General features: G+C 34.8%; 1 protein-coding gene across 1 annotated transcript in view; it reads left to right on the top strand.

Annotated features, from left to right (window-relative positions):
- LOC111178591 (cadherin-10) overlaps positions 1-25,228 on the top strand; it is a 124,708-nt gene that overhangs the window by 79,985 nt on the left and 19,495 nt on the right. The window contains exons 5-6 of the mRNA XM_022581436.3: positions 19,109-19,296; positions 20,842-21,095. Coding sequence (XP_022437144.1) covers positions 19,109-19,296; positions 20,842-21,095 — 442 coding nt within the window. The remainder of the gene's footprint in view (positions 1-19,108; positions 19,297-20,841; positions 21,096-25,228) is intronic.

Here is a 25,228-nt window from a genome sequence, read left to right as displayed (position 1 = left end):
TTTGGTGTGGCTGGATCCCAGGGCTTGAAGCAGGTGTTGTGAGAGATGAGAATGGAAATATAGCAGAGTCAGCATCATGAAAAGGGTTGGATACAAAAATAAAATGCTACATATATTATGTAAGGGAGTATTTTTTAAGAGAGCACCAGGCACAGTTCTTCATTTTGTCTAATTATTCTGGCAGCAACGAAGCACATTGCTTGGATCGGAAGAGCAAAGGTTGATGAGAGTCTGAACTGAAGCTGAGGAGAGGAGGGATTTGAGATATAGTTAAGTAGTTGAGCCGTAGGACGTAGTAATTAGGTTGATAAAAGGTTCGAGGGAGAAAGAGAGCAAAAGATACTTTCTAGTTTTCTACCAGAAGAGTTTGTTTGAAGAGAGACAGGGATTTCAGTTTGATTCGAACGTTTTAAATTAAGATTCTTGCAGAAAGATAGTGGTTTTAAATACCTAGGAGACAGTGAACTATGTTGATCTGATGTACACAGCACGATATATAAGTGAGAACAGACATGATGACCTCAGCTAAGCTAAATGTTTAGAGTGACATAACTGAGGAAATGTACGATTCCCAAGTATGATGAAATATATACTTCTCTAAGAAAAATAGAAATTATACAAAAATCCACTTGGAGCTCTCCAGTTATTCCCATGGAAAGTTGCCTTAGGCTAAACGATTTAGCATTTTTGCATCAGGGGATTCGAAGTCCCTTTGTGTTATGGTATCCTCTAGAACACACTTGGACTATACCCCTGGGTAAGTATAGAGAGATATATATAGAAACAGAACTAGCTGTGCAAATATATTTAGACTCAGTTAAGCGGCTGTTACAGAGTTTTTAGTAAGCCTACAATTTCAGGGAAGACGCACTGCAGAGACTGAGTACCTAGTACAATGTAATATGTTTATGAATGACTCTAAGGTTATCTTAACCTCGCCCTGATTCTATATACTTTTTATGTTCCTACACATTGCAATTGTGTGTATTTATTGATGCCAGTTAACTTGGAGACAATTTCAAAGAAATGAATCAAGATGGATTCCCTAGTCTCTGGGAATCAATGGCAGCTTCTCTAAAAGCTTTGTCCTGTTGCTTTCTTCAATGGCATGAACAGGAAACTAAGACATCTTGCAGCATCTCATTTTGCTCTAATTTAACTTAAATGCCCAAAGCTAAGTTGGTGATCATGTCTCTAGTGCTCACAGAATAGGTTTCTGCCTCTCCTCTGGTGGGAGTCTTCAATTCCAAACCCTCAATCCTCTGTCAGTCTCTGGTGTGACTTTCAGCTCTCAGCTCCTTTTCCTAAATGCCCATTTAGCATTGCATAATTTCCTTAACTGCTCTGCAGTTTCCTCTCAGGAGTTTTATCTTGTTTTTAATTTCTTCCTGTTAAGCTCATTAAAAAACATCTTTTAAACATTATACAATGGAATGGTTTATAAACGTGCATAATTGTGTCATTTTTCTTAGAGCAAGTGTTGTTTGAGATTATTATGCAGTGTAGAGATGTGACAATAAGATTACGCACAAAGCAAATAAAAAAATTAAACTAATGTTAAATTATTTTGTTATTCACATATGTGGTGATTTTTTCTCACAACTCTGGAAAAGTAGAGAGTTAATGTAAATGTGAATAGAAACAAGGGCAGGGAACAAAGGAAAGAGTCCAATTATATTTCCTGTGTTTTATCAACAAAACAAAACGGCAGCTATCTGTTGCCAAGCTTCCAAAGCCGTGTTTGCTCTCTTAGCTCTCCCATTTGTTTTCTGGCATCTATTTTGCTGTTCCTGAGGAAGTCACGCTGTCACATCTCTTACTGTGCCCATCTTATGCCTTTCCTCCAAAGTCTCTTACATTGAGCTGTCAGTTACTTCTGTTTCCAGTACACAAATCTGCAGTGTTTTTAATACTCAAGTGCAAAGGTTCTATTGATCAAATTTTTGGTGGAAAAAGTGACCTGGAATACTTAATCTTGAATCAAAAAAAAAACAACAAACAAAAGAAAACAGAAATGCATTAAAATTGTTTTAAGTCTTTAATAATGAAAATTTAGATGTTATGTGAGGTTGTCGTTAATAGCCTCAGAATACACTTGTTTAAGTAGTCTTATCTTTTGGCCAGTCCTTAGGAAGTATTCTTTGCAATATTACCATTTTTTTATTTCTAAATACAATTTTTCATAGGTGATATGGAAATGGCAATTACCTTTCTCCTCCTTGCATTTGTGCCTTGCACTTAAGTCGATAACCAAACCAAGAACATACCCACTGGGAAGAAATATTTATCTGCCCTAAACCTTAAAAGAGAAGCAAATGATTCAATCAGACACCTGGGAATGAATTTCAAACAACTATAAATTGGAATTGACAGGAAAGCATACCACATAATTAAAGCTTCATCAACTGTAAGATAAAAAATAAGGAGCATACAAATAGACGTCTTTAAGGAAACATGACACGTAAGATGGGTGACAGGTGCTACTTTGCCTTTGTCAGTGTGTGCAGTACAATCTGTCTCCTTTCTGGATCCCCTCCCCCTACATGGTAAACACCCTTGCATGCTCTTAATGAAAGCAATTTCACTTTGTTTGACAAACTAAGATACTTGTGTTCAACAGACGAGTCTTGGAAAAAAATTTAAAAACATGAATGAATAGCTCTTTCATACCTTTAAAATATAGAAATGCAGTTTTTAAACTTTGAAGTAAACCCAGTAAATCTCATCTCTGAATAGTTTTCTGAGCATAAACGCAGTTCCAGAGAAAACATTATCCAATTATATATGTTGGGCACTGAATAAATATTTATTGGATGACTTAACTACTAAAGTTACCATATAATCAAAATGATCATGAATATGTGTGTTCTATATGTGTATACAACATATATACCTTTAATATAGCTATCTGAATTATTTAACAGAAGAACTAAATCTATGCTATTTTGATGAATGACCTCAATCTTAATCATTGCTTTTCTGCAAAGTATGGAACTCCTTGAAAACACTTTTATTAGTATTTCAAGGAAAAATAAATATACTTTTGCGCATGTATATACACACACTCACTATGTGTGTGTGTGTGTGTGTGTGTGTGTGTGTATCCCTTATATATAAAATGATTTAGGCTTATTATAATGTGAATCAATGGAGCATGATCCCTTCCCTGGTAAACCTCAGAAAGTACTGAAAATTAACATGGATAATGCTTACTGTCATCAAAATGATATAAATTTTGTGATGGAGATCGTCTCTGCACCAACCAAGAAATAAAATGAAGTAATAAGTGATTTTGGATCCTTGACCAGAACTATTATGACAAGTTCAAAGCAGACAGTTTTTCAGAATCTAAGCCTGTGTCTAGAAATCCAAGTAATCTCATAAAAGTCCAAGCTAAAAATAAAAAGTGGGAGAACAAATTCCCAGAGAATACTCCCAGTGAAATCTATGTACAGTAAAATTAATGAAACCAAAAAGCTGGTTTTTTTTCTTTTGTTCTCTCTCTCTCCATGTTAAAAAGATCCATGATACAGAAACTTTTTACCATAACCTGATAATCTCCAATAATATCAGGTCAATTTTCTATTTAATTTTTTAAAAAATAATTTGCTTCAGGGAATTCCCTGGTGGTCCAGTGGTTAGGACTCAGTGCTTTCATTGCCGAGGGCGTGGGTTCAGTCCCTGGTTGGCAAACTAAGATCCCGTGTGCTGTGTACCCTGGCCAAAAAAAAAAAAAATTAAAAAAATAAATAAATAATTTGCTTCAAAGTATTAAATTCATAGATAAAATTTTTAAATGAAAAATAAGCCACCCATTCCATTCTCCCTCACCCATAGCTCTAATCATCACAGAAAACAACTTTAAACTCTTACTCTTTTTAGTTCATCTAGGTTAAGCTGTAATTCTCTAAGTAATATTTTCTTGTTATTTTTAAAATATTTTTTACATTACCTTTTGACTTCTTTTCATTATTCATGAAAGTGGAGTTCAGTAGCATCTCAGTCTATGCTCCCCTTAATATAATTATGATAACACTTTTTAAAGTTTCTCTATTGGTTTGCTTAGAAAATTTAATTGTTATGAAATTTCTTTTATATCCACCATTCTCAGCCTTCCTCTCTGTCTTTCTGTCCCAATGGCATTCTCACTGAAGCACTAAATATATTTAAGAACCGTTTAACTGTCTTAAGAAAAAGCTCTACAATTTTTAAAATACACTTTTCAAAGTACTATACTATTACCTGTAAAAGTTTGATCTTTAGTCCAAAAATGTATACAAAAGCATACACTGGCTCTCAAAAGTCTTAGAGGAGAAAAGCCAGACATTTTATTTCCAATGTAATGATTTCAACTACTGACTATTAAAGATCCTCTTTAGCAAAGTTGTATTTTCTGAGATGTTACAGGTTTGTGCTTTAGATGTGCAGTGGGTACAGCTGTTCAAAATGTGTTAATGAAAAACTCTATAGCACTTAGCTTCATTCTGGCAACATTCAGAGTTGCAAACCTAGATTCCTCAGTATTCCCCTTCCAATATGGGCTGGCTAATCTCTATAGCTCAAGAAAATCTGCCATCCCAGACATTTCTTTTTCACTTTTGTAACTTGGATACGTAGCTCTGTAGATCTCCTGTATTCCTGTATCTTGATTTAGCCCATTATTTTCCTGGAATACATTCATTAGTTTCTTTTAAAAAGCCCAAAGGCAGAGAAATTTGCTGAGTCTAAAATTATCTTTATTGGGCTATCATACTTGATTAATATGGTGCCTATAGTGAATATTCAAGGTTCAAAATAACTTTATCATCAAATTTTGATGACATTGCTCAATATCTTTCTAGGATCAGAGGTTACCTTGAAAGGTCCATTGACATTTTGATCCATGCCTTTTATTTTTTCCAACCACACAATTATATATTAATTTTTAATTGTGTGTACTTCCTTCCATTGCCCTCTAGTTCACCAATTCTGTCCTTTGGTGATTTTAATTTTCTGTTTAACCCATCCATTATTTTTTAACTGTTTTGACTTCAACTATTATATTGTTAATATCTATGTTTTGTATTTGGCTTCATATCAATATAGCCAGCCACTTTTCATTGTCTAGTAAAAATATTATAACTTTTACTCCTTAAAACATAATGAATATATTTTTAAAATATTCTTCATGTGATGACTCCACATTAGTTGTTTTGTTGATATGATTCAGCTAAAGTGCTTAATTTGTTTTGTTTTGTGCTTTTGAATTTTATTTTATTGTTGCTTTTCAGTGTTTTGTTTTTGTTTTCCTGCTGACACTCACTTATATTTCCTTTTGTTGTTATTATGTATATATATATATATTTAATTAATAATCATTGAAATTTGTGAGACCTGAAGTTGAATTTTACTTTATATTTTTAAATAAATCTTTATTGGAATATAATTGTTCACAATACTGTGTTAGTTTCTGTTGCACAACAAAGCGAATCAGCCACATGCATACACATATCCCCATCTCCCCTCCCTCTTGAGCCTCCCTCCCACCCACCCTATCCCACACCTACAGGGTCAATGACCCCACCTACAGGGTCATTGCAAAGCACCGAGCTGATCTCCCTGTGCTCTGCTGCTGCTTCCCACTAGCTAACTATTTTACATTCAATAGAGTATACATGTCGATGCTACTCTCACCTTGCCCCAGGTTCCCCCTCCCACACCGTGTCCACAAGTCCATTCTCTACGTCTACATTTTTATTCCTGCCCTGCAACTAGGTTCATCAGTACTTTTGTTTTTCAGATTCCATATATATGCGTTAGTATATGGTATTTATTTTTCTCTTTCTGACTAACTTCGCTCTGTATGATAGGCTCTAGGTCCATCCACCTCACTACAAATAACTCCATTTTGTATCTTTTTATGGCTGAGTAATATTCTATTATATATATGCCACATCTTCTTTATCCATTCATCTGTTGATGGACATTTAGGTTGCTTCCATGTCCTTGGCTCTTGTAAAAAGAGCTGCAGTGAACACTGTGGTACATGTCTCTTTTTGAATTATGGTTTTCTCAGAGTATAAGCCCAGTAGTGGGATTGCTTTGTCATATGGTAGTTTTATTTTTAGTTTTTTAAGGAACATCCATACTATTTTCCATAGTGGTTGTATCAATTTACATTCCCACCAACAGTGCAGGAGAGTTCCCTTTTCACCACACACTTTCCAGCATTTATTCTTTCTAGATATTTCGATAATGGCCATTCAGACTGGAACAAGGTGATACCTCATTGTAGATTTGATTTGCATTTCTCTAAAAATTAGTGATGTTGAGCATCTTTACATGTGCCTTTTGGCCATCTGTACGTCTTCTTTGATGAAATGTCTGTTTAGGCCTTCTGCCCATTTTTTAAATGGGTTGTTTGTTTTTTTGATATTGAGCTCCATGAGCTGTTTGTATATTTTGGAGATTAATCCTTTGTCTGCTATTTCATTTGTAAATATTTTCTCCCATTCTGAGTGTTGTCTTTTTGTCTTGTTTATGATTTCCTTTGCTGTGCAAAAGCTTTTAAGTTTAATTAAGTCCCATTTGTTTATTTTTGTTTTCCTTACTCTAGGAGGTGGGTCAAAAAAGATATTGCTGTGGTTTATGTCAAAGAGTGTTTTTGTTATGTTTTCCTCTAAGAGTTCTACAGTGTCTGGTCTTACATTTAGGTCTTTAATCTATTTGGAGTTTATTTTTGTGTATGGTGTTAGGGAGTGTTCTAATTTAATTCTTTCACATGTAGCTGTCCAGTTTTCCCAGCACCACTTATTGAAAAGGCTGTCTTTTCTCCATTGTATGTTCTTGCCTCCTTTGTCATAAATTAGGTGACCATGTGTGCATAGGTTTATCTCTGGGCATTCTATCCTGTACCATTGATCTATATTTCTGTTTTTGTGCCAGTACCATACTGTCTTGAATACTGTAGCTTTGTGGTATAGTTTGAAGTCAGGGAGCCTGATTCCTCCACCTCCATTTTTCTTTCTCAATATTGCTTTGGCTATTCGGGGTCTTTAGTGTTTCCATACAAATTGTAAAATTTTTTGTTCTAATTCTGTGAAGAAAGCCATTGGTAGTTTGATAGGGATTGCACTAAATCTGTAGATTGCTTTGGGTAGCATAGTCATTTTTGCAATATTGATTCTTCCAATCCAAGAACATGGTATATTTCTCCATCTGCTATGTCATCTTTGATTTCTTTCATCAGTGTTTTATAGTTTTCTGAGTACAAGTCTTTCACCTCCTTAGGTAGGTTTATTCCTAGGTATTTTATTCTTTTTGTTGCAATAGTAAATAAGAGTGTTTCCTTAATTTCTCTTTCTGATTTTTCATTGTTGGTGTATAGAAATGCCAGAGATTTCTGTGCATTAATTTTGTATCCTGCAACCTTACCAAATTCATTGATTAGTTCGAGTAGTTTCTGGTGGCATCTTTAGGACTTTCTTTGTATAGTATCATGTCATCTGCAAAAAGTGACAGTTTTACTTCTTCTTTTCCAATTTGTATGCCTTTTATTTATTTTTCTTCTCTGATTGCTGTGGCTAGGACTTCTAAAACTATGTTGAATAAGAGTGGCAAGACTGGACATCCTTGTCTTCTTCCTGATCTTAGTAGAGATGCTTTCAGTTTTTCACCATTGAGTATGATGCTTGCTGTGGGTTTGAAATATATGGCCTTTATTCTATTGAGGCAGGTTCCCTCTAGGCCCATTTTCTGGAGAGTTTTTATCATAAATTGGTGTTCAATTTTGTCAAAAGCTTTTTCTGCATCTATTGAGTTGATCATATGTTTTTTTTTCCTTAATTTGTTAATGTGGTGTATCACATTGATTGATTTGCATATATTGAAGAATCCTTGCATCCCTGGGATAAATCCCACTTGATCATGGTGTATGATCCTTTTAATGTACTATTGGATTCTGTTTGCTAGTATTTTGTTGAGGATTTTTGCATCTATCTTCATCAGTGATATTGGTCTAAATTTTCTTTTTTGTGATTGTTTTTCTGGTTTGGGGATCAGGGTGGTGGTGGCTTCATAGAATGAATTTGGGAGTGCTTCTCCCTCTGCAATTTTTTGGAAGAGTTTGAGAAGGATTGGTGTTAGATCTTCTCTAAATATTTGATAGAATTTGCCTGTGAAGCCATCTGGTCCTGGAATTTTGTTTGTTGGAAGATTTTAATCACAGTTTCAATTTCATTACTTGTAATAGGTCTGTTTATATTTTCTAATTCTTCCTGGTTCAGTCTTGGAAAATTGTACCTTTCCAAGAATTTGTCCATTTCTTCATGATTGTCCATTTTATTGGTATATAGTTGTTTGTAGTAGTCTCTTATAATCCTTTGTATTTCTGCAGTGTCAGTTGTGATTTCTCTTTTTTCACTGCTAATTTTATTGATTTGCATTCTCTCCCTTTTTTCTTGATGAGTCTGGGTAAGGGTTTATCAATTTTGTTTATCTTCTCAAAAACCAGCTTTTAATTTTATTGATCTTTGCTATTGTATTTTCTTCATTTCTACTTCATTTATTTCTGCTCTGACCTTTATGATTTCTTTCCTTCTGCTGACTTTGGGTTTTCTTTTTTCCTGTTTCTCTAGTTGTTTTAAGTTATAGTTAGATTGTTTATTTGAGATTTTTCTTGTTTCTTGATGTGAGATTGAATTGCTACAAACTACCCTCTTAGAACTGCTTTTCCTGATTCCCATAAGTTTTGCGTTGTTGTGTTTTTGTTGTCAATTGTTTCTATGTATTTTTTTATTTCTTCTTTGATTTCTTCAGTGATTTCTTGGTTATTTAGTAGCACACTGTTTAGCTTCCATGTATTTGTTGGTTTTTCTACTGTTTTTTTCCTGTAATTGATTTCCAGTCTCATAGCATTGTGGTCAGAAAAGATGCTTGATATGATTTCAATTTTCTTAAATTTTCCAAGGCTTGATTGTGACCCAAGATGTTATCTATCCTGGAGAATGTTCCATGTGCACTTGAGAAGAAAGTGTATTCTGCCACTTTTGGGTGGAATGTTCTATAAATATCAATTAAATCTATCTGTTCTATTGTATAATTTAAAGCTTGTGTTTCCTTATTTATTTTCTGTTTGGATAATCTGTCCATTGGTGTAAGTGGAGTGTTAAAGTCCTCTACTATTATTGTGTTACTGTCGATTTCTCCCTTCATGGTTGTTAGCACTTGCTCTATGTATTGAGGTGCTCCTATGTTTGGTGCATAAACATTTATAATTGTTATATCTTCTTCTTGAATTGATCCTTTGATCATTATGTAGTGTCCCTCCTTATCTCTTGTAACAGTCTTATTTTAAAGTCTATTTTTTCTGACATGAGTATTGCTTCTCTAGCATTCTTTCAATTTCCATTTGCCTGGAATATCTTTTTCCATGCATTCACTTTCAGTCTGTATGGCTCCCTAGGTCTGAAGTGGGTCTCTTGTAGACAGCATATATATGGGTCTTCTTTTTGTATCCATTCAGCCTGTCTGTGTCTTTTGGTTGGGGCACTTAATCCATTTACATTCATGGTTATTATTGATATGTATGTTCCTATTACCATTTTCTTAATTGCCTTGGGTTTGTTTTGTGGGTCTTTTTCTTCTCTTGTGTTTCCCGCCTAGAGAAGTTTCTTTAGCATTTGTTGTAAAGCCGGTTTGGTGGCGCTGAATTCTCTTAGCTTTTGCTTGTCTGAAAAGCTTTAGATTTCTCTGTCAAAACTGAATGATATCCTTGCTGGGTAAAGTAATCTTGGTTGTAGGTTTTTCTCTTTCATCACTTTATCCTGCCACTCTCTTCTGGCCTGCAGAGTTTCTGCTGAAAAATCAGCTGATAACCTTATGGGGATTCCTTTGTATGTTATTTTTGTTTTTCCCTTGCTGCTTTTAATATTTTCTTTTGTAATTAATTTATGTTAGTTTGATTAATATGTGTCTTGGTGTGTTTTTCCTAGGGTTTATCCTGTTTGGGACTCCCTGTGCTTACTGGACTTGGGTGACTATTTCCTTTCCCCTATTAGGGAAGTTTTCAACTATAATCTCTTCAAATATTTTCTCAGGCTCTTTCTTTTTCTCTTCTTCTTCTGGCACCCCTATAATTCAAATGTTGGTGCGTTTAGTGTTGTCCCAGAGGTCTCTGAGATTATCTTCAATTCTTTTCATTCTTTTTTCTTTATTCTGCTCCTTGGAAGTTATTTCCATCATTTTGTCTTCCAGCTCACTTATTCGTTCTTCTGCCTCAGTTATTCTTTTATTGATTCCTTCTAGTGTATTTTTCATTTCAGTTATTGTGTTGTTCATCTCTGTTTGTTGTTTATTTCTTCTTGATCTTTGTTAGACATTTGTTGTATTTTCTCAATCCATGCCTCCATTCTATTTCCGAGATTCCAGATCATCTTTACTATCATTACTCTGAATTCTTTTTCAAGTAGATTGCCTATTTCCTCTTCATTTATTTAGTCTTGTAGGTTTTACCTTGCTTCTTCATCTGTGACATACTTTTTTGCCATGTGATTTTTTTTCTTTTTTTATGAGTGGGATGTGTTCCTGTCTTACTGGTTGTTTGGTCTGAGGCTTCCAACACTGGAGTTTGTTGGCTGTTGGGTAGAGCTGGATCATGGTGCTGAGATGAGGACCACCGTGAGACCTCACATCGATGAATATTCCCTGTGGTCTGAGGTTCTCTGTTAGTCCAGTGTTTCAGACTCAGAGCTCCCACTGCAGGAGCTTTGGCCTGACCCCTGGCTCATGAACCAAAATCCCACAAGCAATGTGGGGTGGCAATAAAAAAAAAAAAAGAGAACAATAACAAAGTAAAAAATAAAATTAGACTAGGAAACTAACAGATATGTTAGAAAGAATATGAAAATAAAAATATAGATGAAACAACTGGAGGGTACAACAGTACCACAATAGTAAAAAAGAGGAGGAGGGAAAAGAAAAAAAAATGAGGGGGAGGCCTTGGCTGTGGAGGGTGGGGCCTAAGCAAGGGCGAGGTTTGGGCAGTGGGCAGAGCCTATGCTTAGGACCCACAAGCTAGGAAAGGCCCTGGGGGCTGTGGGAGGTGGAGCTTAGGCTCAAGGAACAGAAGGGGCCCAGGTGTGCCCCCCACCCCTGGTCTCAGAGGCCAGGGGACCTTACCTGGGAGCCCAACAGGCTTCCTGGGCTTGAGTGGGCAGGGTAAATGCCCTCTGCTCCTCTCCCACTCCTCCCAGAGGGCCCCTCCCACCTGCCTCTCCTGATGTCCCTGGTCTCAGGGGCATCGATCCTGTCTGACCTCCACTTCTCCTCCCCCCTCAGTCCCCCACGTCTTACCAGTTCACTTGGTGTTTCCTCCTGTCTCCTTGGGCTTCAGGGTCCCCCACCAGCAGGTGGCAGGTGCCCTAGTTGCGGGGAGATGCTAACTCAGCATTTTCCCACACTGCCATCTTAGAGGGTTCTTCCTGAAGTTGAATTTTAAATAGAAGATGTTTACTTCCATCAAGTACCAGGAACACTAACAACACTTTTAAGTAATGCTTAATTTGACAATTATTTATGATGTATATCGGTTTGCTTGTTTGTTTTACATTTTCATGCAGTATGTAATAACTACAAGAGAATATAAGTTGTACCACTTTAACGCATTACAAGGACTTTAAAAATAGTTTGCATTCACATGCATGATCCTTGAATTTTGTGCTCATATATGTACATGTTCAAGAGAGATTATTCACATATATAAATATATATACATAGTATTTATGTTTTTCTAAACAAAATATTGTTGAGTTCTTGTTTATGGTTTATAAAAATAGTATCACACCATATATAATTTTCTGAAATTTGTCTTTTTCCACTTAATATGATGCAACTAAGATTCATCCACATTTTTTCTGATGTAACTATAGCTCATGGTTTTCAATTTTGTATTATGTTGGGATGTGTGATAATGTAACAATTTATTTACCTATTCTCATGCTATTTGACATTTGGTTCCCTTCCTCTTTTTTTTTTTTTAACTTTACAAACAATAATTCCGTGTTTAACTTTACATAACTTTACAAACAATGGCATTTCTGCAGCTATTTTCCTCATGCACATTGCTGGATTTTATCTATGCTAATATGTAACAACATATAATCCTGTTATGGGTTGAATTGAGTCCCTCCAAAATATGCTTTTAAGTCCTAATCCACAGTATTTCAGAATGTGACCTTATGTGGAAATAGGGTCTTTAGAGGTGATCAAGTTAAAAGGAGATCATTAGGGTTGGGACCCTTTTCCAATATGACTGATATCCTTAAAAAAGGGGGCAATTTGGATACACAGAGAGACACACACTAAGGGAGTACAATGTGAACATACAGGGAAAAGATGGCCATATAACTGGAATGATGCATCTACAAGTCAAGGAATACAAAGGATTGCTGGCAAACACTAGAACCTATAAAAGGGAAAGAAGGATCTTCTCTAGAGCTGTCAAGGAGAAAATGGCCCTGCCAGATACATAGATTTCAGACTTCTAGCCTTCAAAACTGTAAGACAATAAATTTCATATTGTCTAGGTGGTTTAAAGCCACCTAGATTTTTGTACTTTGTCATAGTAACCCAGGAAATGAAAATTTCCCAAAATCATTGTGTCAAATTTAACACCAATCAGCTCTGCATAATAGTTCCTCTTAGACCACATACTTTTTACATTTGGTTTTGTCAGACTTTATTTTTATTAGTTTAGTAGGTGTAAAATGATATCGCATCATGTCCTTAATTTAATTTGCATTGCTTGATTAAGATCCAGTATATTTCTCTATGTTTATTTGTCTTTCTTGTTTATTCTACTGTAAACTCTTTTCCATTTACATCCTTGACTAAATTTTCTACTAGCTTATAAGCATACATCTGTATGTATGTATATGTGTGTGTATACTCCAACAGGCATTTGGCATGTTGTTCTATATCTTATGGCACCTGACTCCATCATTTTTCTTCCTTTGTGTCTTTATGAGCCAAGTATTTACAACTGTATTTTCATTGAGCTATGTAATACATCTTTCCAGGGCTATTAATGTCTCTCACTTTTGGAAAAGGCACTTGAGGGAGAAAGGTATGAGGAGCGGTAATGAGGAAGGGTCCTCCCAGTATCATAATCTCAGTGGTTTTCTTGTCCACATAGATTCTCCATGAAGTATTGGATTGGCCAAAAATTTCGTTCGGGTTTTTCTGTAAGATCTTAGGGAAAAACATGAACAAACTTTTTGACCAAATAATTGTAGCCTGCCTTGTGAGCCTTCGCCCCTTGTGTTGTGGAGGCCACAGTGTCATCTTTCTCCCTTAGTGGCTAAAGTTGCTTATATCTGTAAAAATAGAGCTCTTCAGGGTCATCCAAACCCACACAATGAATGCAAAATGTCATAAAGGGTGGCTTGTGTCTAGATCACCCTTCCACTAAATGCAAAACACTTATTGTGGAGACTATTTGCTGTTGTGTAACTACCCTGAAGATAGCTTGGAGTTTGATATGTATTCTTCTTGCTTCAAGAGGCCATAAAAATAAGGATTAATTTTTGAAAATGGCAAATATCTTCAGACCAAAAGTGAGCTTCAGTTTTCTACTTACTTCTCTAGGTTCTCATTTTCCATTCAATTTGGAGCTTATACTTTTTTAACACCTTCAAATGTGTATCTCTAGCTCTGTGATCCACAGAGATAGTACTGTTTTTCAGCTAAAAAGTTCAACTGAATTAAGTTACATTTCCAGAAACCTAATCTGATTTTATGTGTTTTAATCAACTAAATAATTATTTTCTTATCAAGGATCAAATTTTCAAAATGCTGTACAGTAGAAGCAAGTTGATTGGGTTCTTTGTACTTTTCTATGATCCCAATAATGTCTGATACATTTAACTTCCATCTCAAGGAATTCTAATTTCACTTTCCTTTCTATTCCTCAGACAGTAAATCTCCAAGAAGAATTTGTTTATATTATAGAAAAACACTGTATTAGTGACCAGTGTTTGGCCATTAGGGTTTTGTTTTTTTCTAGTGAAATGGAATTCTAGGCCTTTTTCAGTGACTGTGATTAAAACAAAAATGTGCAACTACTTTAGAAGTATGAATTTATAAATAAAGATTTGTGTATTCAGTTCTAATATTACAGTGTTTCTATTTAAATATTTTTGTTCTATTGTACTACAGGGTTTTCTCTTATGCTGAAAAGCCTTAAATACTAATATTTTAAATCATAACACTCTAAATTCCTTTGAAGTTTACAGATATTTTATCTCTAAAACAAAGATCAATTAATATGTTAACAGGCAATAACTTACTGTTATTTAAATTTTTATATCAAAAACATAATTAGACTTACATTTCAAATACAAATAGCTTCCTTTTGCCTTTTTTGACATATTTGCATGTTATGAAAGAAGAGTTGCTCCATTTACTAAAATTTTGAATACTACACTATATTTAAAAAATCATGGTTCTTTCTTCACTAAAAGAAGTCAGGGCTCAACTTGGAGACATGGTTGATTTCAGGGCTTGGGCAGGGAAAATATAAGATGAACCCACAACATTTTGTGATGCTGGGAATTAAGGAAGTACTTCCCCCTGCAAAAAAGTAAAAAAATAATGGAGCCATGTTGAAAAGACACCAGAGCCAACCTAGAAGATCACCCAATGACCAAGCCTGTAAGAACTTGCACAAAATAATAAATAGCCATGTTATTAGATTATAACACATAGAATAAAATAAATGTCCTTACTGATATAAATAAATAAGTAGGGGAGAAAGGGCAGCTTTTCCTTACAGAAGAATTCCAATTAATATATGTGGAAATAATGAAGAAAATAGAAGATCACCATTAGAAGCACCATTAGAAAGAAAATAGAAGATCACCATTAATGGTGCATTAGGATAATTGCACCATTAGTTATTGCAAGGAAGATCATTGATTGATTATAAAATTAATGAGCAGACTTTTGAGGAAAAATAGGATATTTGCATAATCTTGAAGTATATTTCCCCAAATATATACTAATTATAAAGAAAAAATATTTACTTAACAAATGAAAAAGACTGGCAGAAACACCTTCTTAAGCAAGAGATCAAGGTTAATATCAACAGTCATAAGACATATTTGCATCCAATGCTACACTGAAAACAGATCACTCTTATGATATCCTTGACAAAAAAAAAGAAATGCATGACCTCGATCTAATCATGAGAAAATATGAGACAGACCTAATTTTAAAGATTTTTATAAAATAACTGACCAGTATTCTTTAAAGGTGTCAAGGTCATAGGAAGCACGGAAATACTGAAGAAATTTCACAGATTGGAGGAAAATAAATAGGCATGACAACTAAATACAAAGTAGGATCTCTGAAAAGACTTTAATGGAATAGCTGGTGAAATTAAAACAAAGTCTGGATTTTGTTAATAGTAAAGCGATTAGAATAGTGTTTCTCACATACTAAACTTTATACTATATAGGAGATTATGAATTAAAAATTTAAAATGAACTTGCTAAATATTATACAGTCAGGTATGGTACAGCTTGAGTTTTAACCCACACTATATAACCACTGGACTTTTCTTGTCTGGTTTTGGTATCAAGGGCATACAATACTGATCTCACATAATGAGCTGGAAAACAGTCCTCATTTTTCTTTTCTCCAGAAGACTTTGCACATAAAGCTGTAAGTTACTGTCTTTAAGTAGAATCATTTTCTCTTCACCACATATTTGAGTTTCTTTTAATTTCTTTTTCAATTTTTTTTGTCTCCCAATTTGTATTTTATTTGAACCATCAGTTGTGTAGAAGTTTTTCTTAATTCTTCTAAAATTTCAAGAATATGAGTATTTGAGGGATTATCTTTTTTGTTTTAACCTCTATCTTAATTGTGTCCTGGTCAGAGAATTTAGTAGATACTGATTTATTAAAATGTATTCCAACTTGTCTAATAACTTAATACTTGATCAAATTGGGTTCAATGTTTCATGCCTGCTTGAAAAGAATCTATATTCTCTAGATGGTGCATACAGGTTTTATATATATAAAAGTCAGTTGAAACATCCATATTATTTGCATTTATTTTGTTAAGTATTCCGTGTATTTATAATGTTTCTAGTCTGTTTGACTGATCATTTATTGAAAAAACTTATTTTTGGCTGTATTCCACATATACTCTAGGTTTGAGAATAGATAAGCATGGTACTAAAGATTTTCTTTTAAAACCCAGATTTTATAAGACATTATAAACCAAATGAAGAAATTAAGAATTTATCCTAACATCAATAAAAAGTGCTTTCAGTAGAGAAGTTAAATCATTTCTGTCTTTTAGAAAGGCTACTTCGGCTCCAGTGTAATAAATCAATTCATTGAGATGCTACTTCTCTAACATTTAATATTTAAAAGAAAGTTGTTTAAGTAAGTAGGCTAGAGTTGATGATGTTCTGAGGTAGAAGCATAGTGAAAATAAATGTATATCAAAAGAAAGAGCTAGAGGTTGCCAGGCAACATATTGTGTAGAAACTCTTTCATGAGGGAGAAAAGTGTATTAAATTGAAGAAGAAAAGCATATTTTAAAAACCTAAAGGGGACCTAAACCTAAAGGAGTGTTATGGAGACTATTAATTAAGGGAGGGAATGACAATAAAAAGGAGCCCATCTGTGGAGGGCCAGCCTCTGTATGTTTTATTTTAAGTACAAAGAAAGCTATCAAATGGTTTTGAAGTTCTGAATAATTATTGATTAAATTATTGTTTTCGAAGGGATAATACGGATGCAGTGTGTACTGAGAGTAGCTGAGATTTGAGTGGATTTGGCCAAGAATAGCACCTGGTAGACGAGTTAGGAAGCTTCTCAGTTATCCAATATAAGAATAAGTATGAGGCTTCCCTGGTGGTGCAGTGGTTGCGAGTCCACCTGCCGATGCACGGGGACAAGGGTTCGTGCCCCGGTCCGGGAAGATCCCACATGCCGCGGAACGGCTGGGCCAGTGAGCCATGGCCGCTGAGCCTGCATGTCCGGAGCCTGTGCTCTGCAACAGGAGACGCCACAGCAGTGAGAGGCCCGCGTACAGAAAAAAAAAAAAAAAAAAAAAAAAAAAAGAATAAGTATGTAGAGGCTGCTACATTCAAAGAAATACAATGGGAATATAAAGGTGAAAAACTACAAAGTTGTCCCTGTCATGTATCAATACAACATCCTCATGGTACATACAAATAAACAAGTAAATAATATGGTACACACAAATAAACAAGTAAATAATATAATGCCTAACAGTGACAAGGGATATGAAGAGTTATTGGGAGTGGTCTTCTCAATAAAGTTGTTTTCAGTAAGGTTATTTGTGGAAGCTTCTGAGGGGTCAGAGTTGAGCAATCACCTGAAGGAAGAAAGTGAATGAGCCATCTGAATATCTAGGAACAGCTGTTTCTAGCAGAAGAAATAGCAAAGGCAAAGAGAGCCAACCAGACAGTAGCTAAGGAATGAATTGAGAGCTGCATTCAACAATGTGTTACCAGAGATAAATGGAGAGAAAAAATGTACAAAAATAATTAAAAAGTACGCATTAAGTGACTAACCAGGGTGTGGTAGAAACTGAGTCTTAATGATGTCTCCTAGAAAAGGACTTTTCAAACTGAGCAGATATAGATGCCTGTATTAGTTTGTTAGAGTTGCCATAACAAAGTACCACATACTGTATGGTTTAAACAATAGACATTTCTTTTCTCACAGTTCTGGAAGCTGGAAGCCCAAGATCAAGGTGGTTTCTTCTGAGGCCTCTCATTGGCGTGTAGATGGCCATCTTCTCCCTGTCTTCACATGGGCTTTCCTCTGTGCCTGTCTGTGTCCAAATTAGGACACTAGTCATGTTAGATTAGGGCTCACCCTAATGTTCTCATTTAACCTTAATTACCTCTCTAAAGACGTTATCTTCTAGTACAGTCATATTTTGAGGTAGTGAATGGGGGTTAGGGGTTCAACATAGGAATTTTGAGGGCCATAGCCCCCTAAACACTCAGCACATAATAGACCCATTTTCTCAGATTTGATAAATTGTGTTATGATTATTTGAGGTTCGTGGAGGGGGGAAGAATTTTATGTGAGGGAAATAGTATGTGAACTATAGAGATATAGGAAATTAATTTTTGACAAGAAGGCTTTGAAAAGTCCAGTTTGGTGCAGATCTTTCCTGGAAGTGGCTAACAGAAAGACACATTAGGAAAGATATAGTCAGGCAAGAGCATGACTAGCTAAGAGGTCTGGACTTTATTATGTATATTAAGGAGAATTACTTAAGGTTTATGAGCAAGAAGGTGCTCTAACCAGAAGTGTCCCTCAGGTCGATTAATCTGGCAGTAGCGTGTAGTTTATGATCAGGTACTAAAATATAAATCTCATTAGCAGGAGAGGTTGTTCATGCTGAAGCATGAGTAGGTGTACCAGGGGCTTAGATAAATTCTTGTTTTGCTCTGAAATGTAAGGGGATTGGTCAGAATTTAGTGTTTTTACACAAAACACACTGACACAGTGAAGGGCATCTTTGTATTTCTCCCACAGAGTATCCTTTGTGTCTCCTGTCACAAATAGAAGTGGAATTCTTCCCCACTATGGCTGATTTCATGGAATTTTGTAATGTTCTGCCCTGCAGCTGAAATAAACTGAGTAGTAAATAACTAAAAACAACAAAAGAAAAACAATTTTAAAATATGTTCACTGCAATATATAAATATTCACAGTATATTCTGTGATTTGTTGTGATTGTATAAATACACACAGGTACATATGTGCACTCAAAGCTGATATCTAGTTACTTGTGCAAATGCAAAAAAAGACAACATGCTCATTTTTAAAAACAGAACTCCTGATACAGTTAGAGATTGGGTCTCACTATTTATAATAGGCACAGACCAAATCCCCCAGATTTCCACTTTTTCTGTTCCTAGACTTTATATTATCCATGTTGTGTGTATTCTACTTATTAGTCAACATCTAATGTAGAGTTTAAGATTTATAATATTCTCTCATACACATTTTACCTTAGAATACTCTATGGAGAAATCTCTTTCTCTCTCTCTTCTTTTCTGTAATCTTTACAGACACCATCCATCTTCGAGTTCTTGAATCCTCCCCAGTTGGCACATCCATTGGAAGTGTAAAAGCAACTGATGCTGATACTGGGAAAAATGCTGAAGTAGAATACCGAATTATTGATGGTGATGGGACTGATATGTTTGACATCAGAACTGAGAAGGACACACAGGAAGGCATCATCACTGTGAAAAAGGTGCAGAATATCAACAGAAATAATCATCTGACTGTTTAGGAAGTAGGGATTTCGATATGTATTATCCACTCATGCTCTGTCCATTAAGATATATCCCTACCATGTTCCAATGTAAATGCATAAGTAGGGCTTCCCTGGTGGCGCAGTGGTTGAGAGTCCACCTGCCGATGCAGCGGACACGGGTTCGTGTCCCGGTCTGGGAAGATCCCACATGCCGCGGAGCAGCTGGGCCCGTGAGCCATGGCCGCTAAGCCTGCGTGTCCGGAGCCTGTGCTCCGCAACGGGAGAGCCCAAAACAGTGAGAGGCCCGAGTACCGCAAAAAAAAAAAAAAAAAAAAAAAAGCATAAGTATGAGAGACATAAAGCCAAAGATCTCCTTGAATGTTTTGACCAAATGTTTTTGTTAATTAAAACATGAAACCTGACATTTTACAAAATTTAAAAGGCAAGTTAATATACATGTGATTGTATTTCTGAGCCACGTTAATAAAAGCCCCTTATTAACATCGTTTCCTTAAAAAATTAGTTAATAACTAATAATAGTAATATATCATCACAGTTGGAGGCATAAAAAGTAACATGCCATCTATCCAGATGTATGAAGCAATAATTAGAGTTGCTAATAAAAAGAGACAGCATGGATTGGAAAATAATTTCATTGTTCACATTTTCCCTTCTGCTACATAAATTAAACTTTTCTGCTGACATATGCTCAGTGATATGATTTAAAGGTAACTAGTTTTTTATTGTACATTCAGTACCATCCTTATAAGAAAAAATAAGGCCCAGTAAAATGTATGTCCTAATGAAATGTCCTGAACACTCTATTTGCATAAAGTAACCATCAGTTAATCACGGAACTCTCCTCAGAGTCTATTGCGAAGTTCAAGGTACACAACCACTTTTAAACAGACAATGACCAGCAAAGGAGTGACCTACTGAATATTTAAGTTCCTTTTTGTTTCATAATGTAACCTAATTACCAATTAGCTATCAAAATTTTTCTCTTTACCCAAGGTTTTTCTTATTTTCAATGTTTCATATAACTGCTGAAAAGTTTTGTATTAGTCTTCAAAATTTCATCAAGTTTATGTAGTGCCATGAGCCTGTTGAACGGAATGGATATATCACAACATATATTTTAAAAGATTACTGAATTTTTTACTTAGAAAAACTTAGCAGTAGCCAACAGCTCAGCACACATACGTACACACAAACACACACACAATCCACCAGGCCATGTTTTGTAATGAGTTTCCACTATATGAGACAGGTCTTAATATCCTTTTCAATTTTTCTAAGATTTAAAATCTCATTTTCCTATGTTCTGAAGTACTACATTTTAAGTACATAAGAAGTAAAAATTGAATTCTACCTGATGTGTAAAGATTATATATTTTTATTAATTTTAATTATTTACAGTTTATAAACAACTTGACAACTCAACTATGCTTTAAAAATCATACTGTAACTTGGAAGGAACATATAATTCAATTTCCCTCAATCTAATTTGATGATTTATTTACTTAATTATTTTTAATACAGCCACTTGACTATGAGAGCCGAAGGCTTTACACTCTGAAGGTTGAAGCAGAAAATACCCATGTGGATCCACGTTTTTATTACCTAGGACCATTTAAAGATACGGCAATTGTGAAAATCTCTATCGAAGATGTGGACGAACCACCTGTTTTCAGCAGATCCTCCTATCTGTTTGAGGTTCATGAAGATATTGAAGTGGGTACAATCATTGGTACTGTGATGGCAAGGGACCCAGATTCTACTTCTAGCCCCATTAGGTAATTATGCTTATGCTTAGGATGAAAAGAAAGGGAATTGAAGTAAATGTAGAGAGCATGAGATTCTATTTAAAGCGTTTAATGCATTAAAAGGTAGAGCTGTGCTGGGCTTCCCTGGTGGCACAGTGGTTGAGAGTCCGCCTGTCGATGCAGGGGACACGAGAGGACACGGGTTCGTGCCCTGGTCCGGGAAAATCCCACATTCCGCGGAGCGGCTAGCCCCGTGAGCCAGGCTGAGTCTGTGCGCCTGGAACCTGTCCTCCGCAATGGGAAAGGCCACAACAGTGAGAGGCCCGCATACTGGGGCAGGGTAGGCACACATTTCATAGTTTGATTCCGTTTTAATCATGCCAGTTACTGAAACTTGGCTTGTATCATCTGCCTGTCTCTTTAAGATATTTGTTGTTCTGACGCCTGGTACAGATAAAAGGGACTATTTCAGCTGTGCATCTGCAATGTAACAAAATCAATTTCTCTGTGCTTTTGGGTTCTTAAATAATATGAGGTTGAGAGGAGTTTTAATAATTAAAAATTATATAATCATAACAATGTTACAATGTAGTTATGATTTCAGAAACTTCTATATCCTACCAGCAAAGGGGGAAGTTTTTTTGGTGTTCTTTTGGCTATATCAAAAAGTTTAGAACATTCCAGAAAGGTCAGAGTCATTTCAAATTTTTGTTTTGCTTTGTTTTCTTATGGCACCTAAAAACATATAAGATGTGATAAAAACATACAACTGAGAAAGACAAAGTTTTCACTGACATTTGTTCTCTCATTTTAGAAAAGTACAAATATCTATATACAATATTCAGGATCAAAATTACTGCTCACTTTAAACTGTTAGTCCATCAATTATTTTGGATTTCATTTGTTTCCTTATCCTCAGCAGACTGATTTTGCTTATCCTTTTTACAATGTGGGCCAGTCTAGTAGGAGTTCAAGTGGTTGTATAATTTCCAAGTACACACTTCTCTGACTCCTAACTATGCAGCAGTGGAATGTCGGAACCTCTACTTTTATGCACCATGTGACTCTAGCTCAAAGTTTAAAATTCTGTAGGTTCTGCCGTATCATCAATTGACTTCATATTATATATATATTTATATGAATATATATTAAAATTATTATTTGATTTATATAATTTTACCTAAATATTTTCTTATAGTCACATACATGTCACATACATGACAGGTTACATATTGGCAGTCAAAACCTGCATATGGTAGTCAAGTACAGCTCCCATCTGTCAGCATGATTTTCCCATAAATTCCTCTCCCATCCATTTATCTTCATTGAAATTACTGCATTCCTTGGATTTTTTTCCTTTAAAGCTTTTTTTTTTTCTTGTCATTCCTTCGGTAGACATTTATTGAACATACACTCTTTTTCTTCCCTATTGAATACTACCAAGCATTCCCTTGGCAGAGCTCCTAACTGATTTTAATAGCCTGTGTTCCGTGTTCCTGGTTTTAAAATGGCCTTCTTAAAATAAAATATAATATTTAAAAAAAGTTCAGTTTAAATCGTGGCATTATTAAGAGGCAATATATTTTTCCACACAGTGAAATAGATTCTAAATATTCTCATAGACTAATGGTTATTACATGTTAAAATATGTCTGTGGATTCTTTCTTAAGTTAAATTTTTCATCAGGATGCAAATTTCAGGACCAGGAGAAAAGAATCCATTTATGTGTACTAAGCAACAGAATTAATGACTTCATTGCTCATTAATGACGGAGTCTAGCTAAGATTGTTGTTGTATATTTGAATTTATGCTAACTTGATATAGAAAAAGCAAATGAATATTTCTGGATGTTAATATGATAGACCGTGCAGATTAAAAAGATGTATATGTATATATATATACACACATATATATATATATATATATATATAGTCAAAGAGGTAAAGTAGTTTTACTAAAGCAATGTATTTAGGGATGGATAATCGGATGATACAGTCATGTTATAAACTGTCCATGTCATGTATTGTAGATGTTAATGCAATAATCAAAGGTATTTACCTAAAATATGTCTTTTGGAACTGATTTTTTAAATGAAAATGTTAGGTAATAAACATAATATACCGATAGAGAATTGAAAAATAAACTGTTGCCCCTTGAACAACTCAGGGATTAGGGGTGCAAATCTCCCCTCTCCCCCTCCCCACAGTCAAAAATCTGAGTGTAACTTTATAGTTGGCCCTCTGCATCCGCGGTTCCGTGTCCAAGGATTCAACCTCACATTTATTTATTCAATAAACACAGACTCTAGTTTATATTTTCTGAAAACATCTGCATATAAGTAGACCCAGGAAATTCAAACCCATGTTGTTCAAGCATCAACTATAACTATATCAGGTTTGAAAAAGAACCAGGATCTCTCTGTATCTTCAAGATAATTTCACATAATCCTTTAAATTTTGTCACTAGCTTTTAAACTGAACTACAAGAAAAAAGACAAAACACACATAAAATGGATTTGGAAAAGACAATGATGCTCTATATTGATTTACATAATGCAACTTCCTGTCATATTTCTGTAGAAATAAGGATACTTATCATTTGCCAAAATGCCAAAGAAGTCATTCAACAAATATTTGTGGGTCACCATGTCAGTTACTAATTTGTTTCTCAGGGAAGTCTCAGTCTGTTAGGAAAGAAGATTCAGTATAAGAAATAAGATTCATTGAGTATCTACTAGATTCTAAGTATGATGCTTGCCGTTTTCATGTTTGATTTCCTGTTTGAGATGTGAGATGAAATGAATTCCTAATACAATGTGGTAAATGGCAGAGATGATGGTACAAGGTGCTTTAGGATGGAAGGGGACAAATAGCTTCTACTTCAGGTAATCATGGAACAGTCCAAGGAGGAGGTAAAATTTACATTGAATCTTTCAGTAGTAAAATAATTTTGTCAACCTGGGATATAATTTGTGAATTATTCCAGATATAGAGATACAATGTTTTGCTTTATTTGTGAATGGCTAAAGCATGTAGTTTGAATACAAAACTAAATCCATATTGTGTTAATAGAGAGGGCTGGGGTTTATTAAGGAAATTTGTAAATTACTGGTCTGTTCTACTTAGAACTGATTTAAAATAAAAATCTAAAATAAGCAATCCTCAAAAATAAAATCATATTAACTGTATCAAAATGTTAAGTTATTCTTCTAGTGCAATTTATTAAAAAACCCGCAAAAAGATCATAAATTTCAATTGATCTTTGGAAATATTATACAAGTTTGGAACACTAAAAGAAAAAAGTTTTATGGCACTTTCAAAATTATTTTGTGTTATTACTTACAAAATACTATTTAAAAATAATATTTCATATCTTATTCCTTCAAATAAATGACAGTTGTGGCTTAGGAAAATATATGCCATAACTATATATTACTCCTCCTTTTGTCATATTTATTTTGATTTGTTTTTTAAATTTTTAAATAGGGAACATTAAAGATAACTTGGGGGATTATGCTTGCTAACTCAAGAATTATGAAACATTTGTAAACAACTAGGCTTGTGAAGTGGCAGGAACCACCAATGAGGGGTACAGCTCTTTTAAACCTTGGCTGACAACCCCCCAAATAATGGAACTTATCCCAAATACATCATCCTGATTGATAAACCTGTAGTTGGGCTTTGGAATGACACCCGACACAATGCTTTTAATCAATTTGCAGAATAGTTGGTTTTGTAATATATATACTAAGATTTAATTTGATACAAACATATAAAAACTCCTATCCCAAACTTTTCTATTTTTAAAACATTTCTAGTTAAAATGTATACATTTTATAATGATACATGTGGGTAAGAAACCAAAGCTGCCTGGGTATCATACTTTGAAGCTGCTGAACACCATCATAAATTGATGATCTACTACTCTGAGGGAACTAATGCTGTCTCCAGTATTCTTACTAAAAGACTTTACTAGTGGGAATGATATTTTGCATTTGATCCTTGTAATAATTCTTCAACAGAGTTCTCAATCACTAGGTAATGTCCGTTGGTAATGTAAAATTGTAATTCCAAGTTCTGTGGAAAAATACATCAAGGTCAGTTGAATATGCAATAGACAATGATTTAATTAAACAAACATTCAGAAGACCAGCATTTGAATGC

This window comes from Delphinapterus leucas, chromosome 3, assembly GCF_059928025.1.
Source record: "Delphinapterus leucas isolate spDelLeu-1000000601 "Yukka" chromosome 3, BTC_Dleu_Yukka2, whole genome shotgun sequence".
NCBI classification, from domain to species: domain Eukaryota; kingdom Metazoa; phylum Chordata; class Mammalia; order Artiodactyla; family Monodontidae; genus Delphinapterus; species Delphinapterus leucas.
This window is presented reverse-complemented; position numbering and strand designations above follow the sequence as displayed.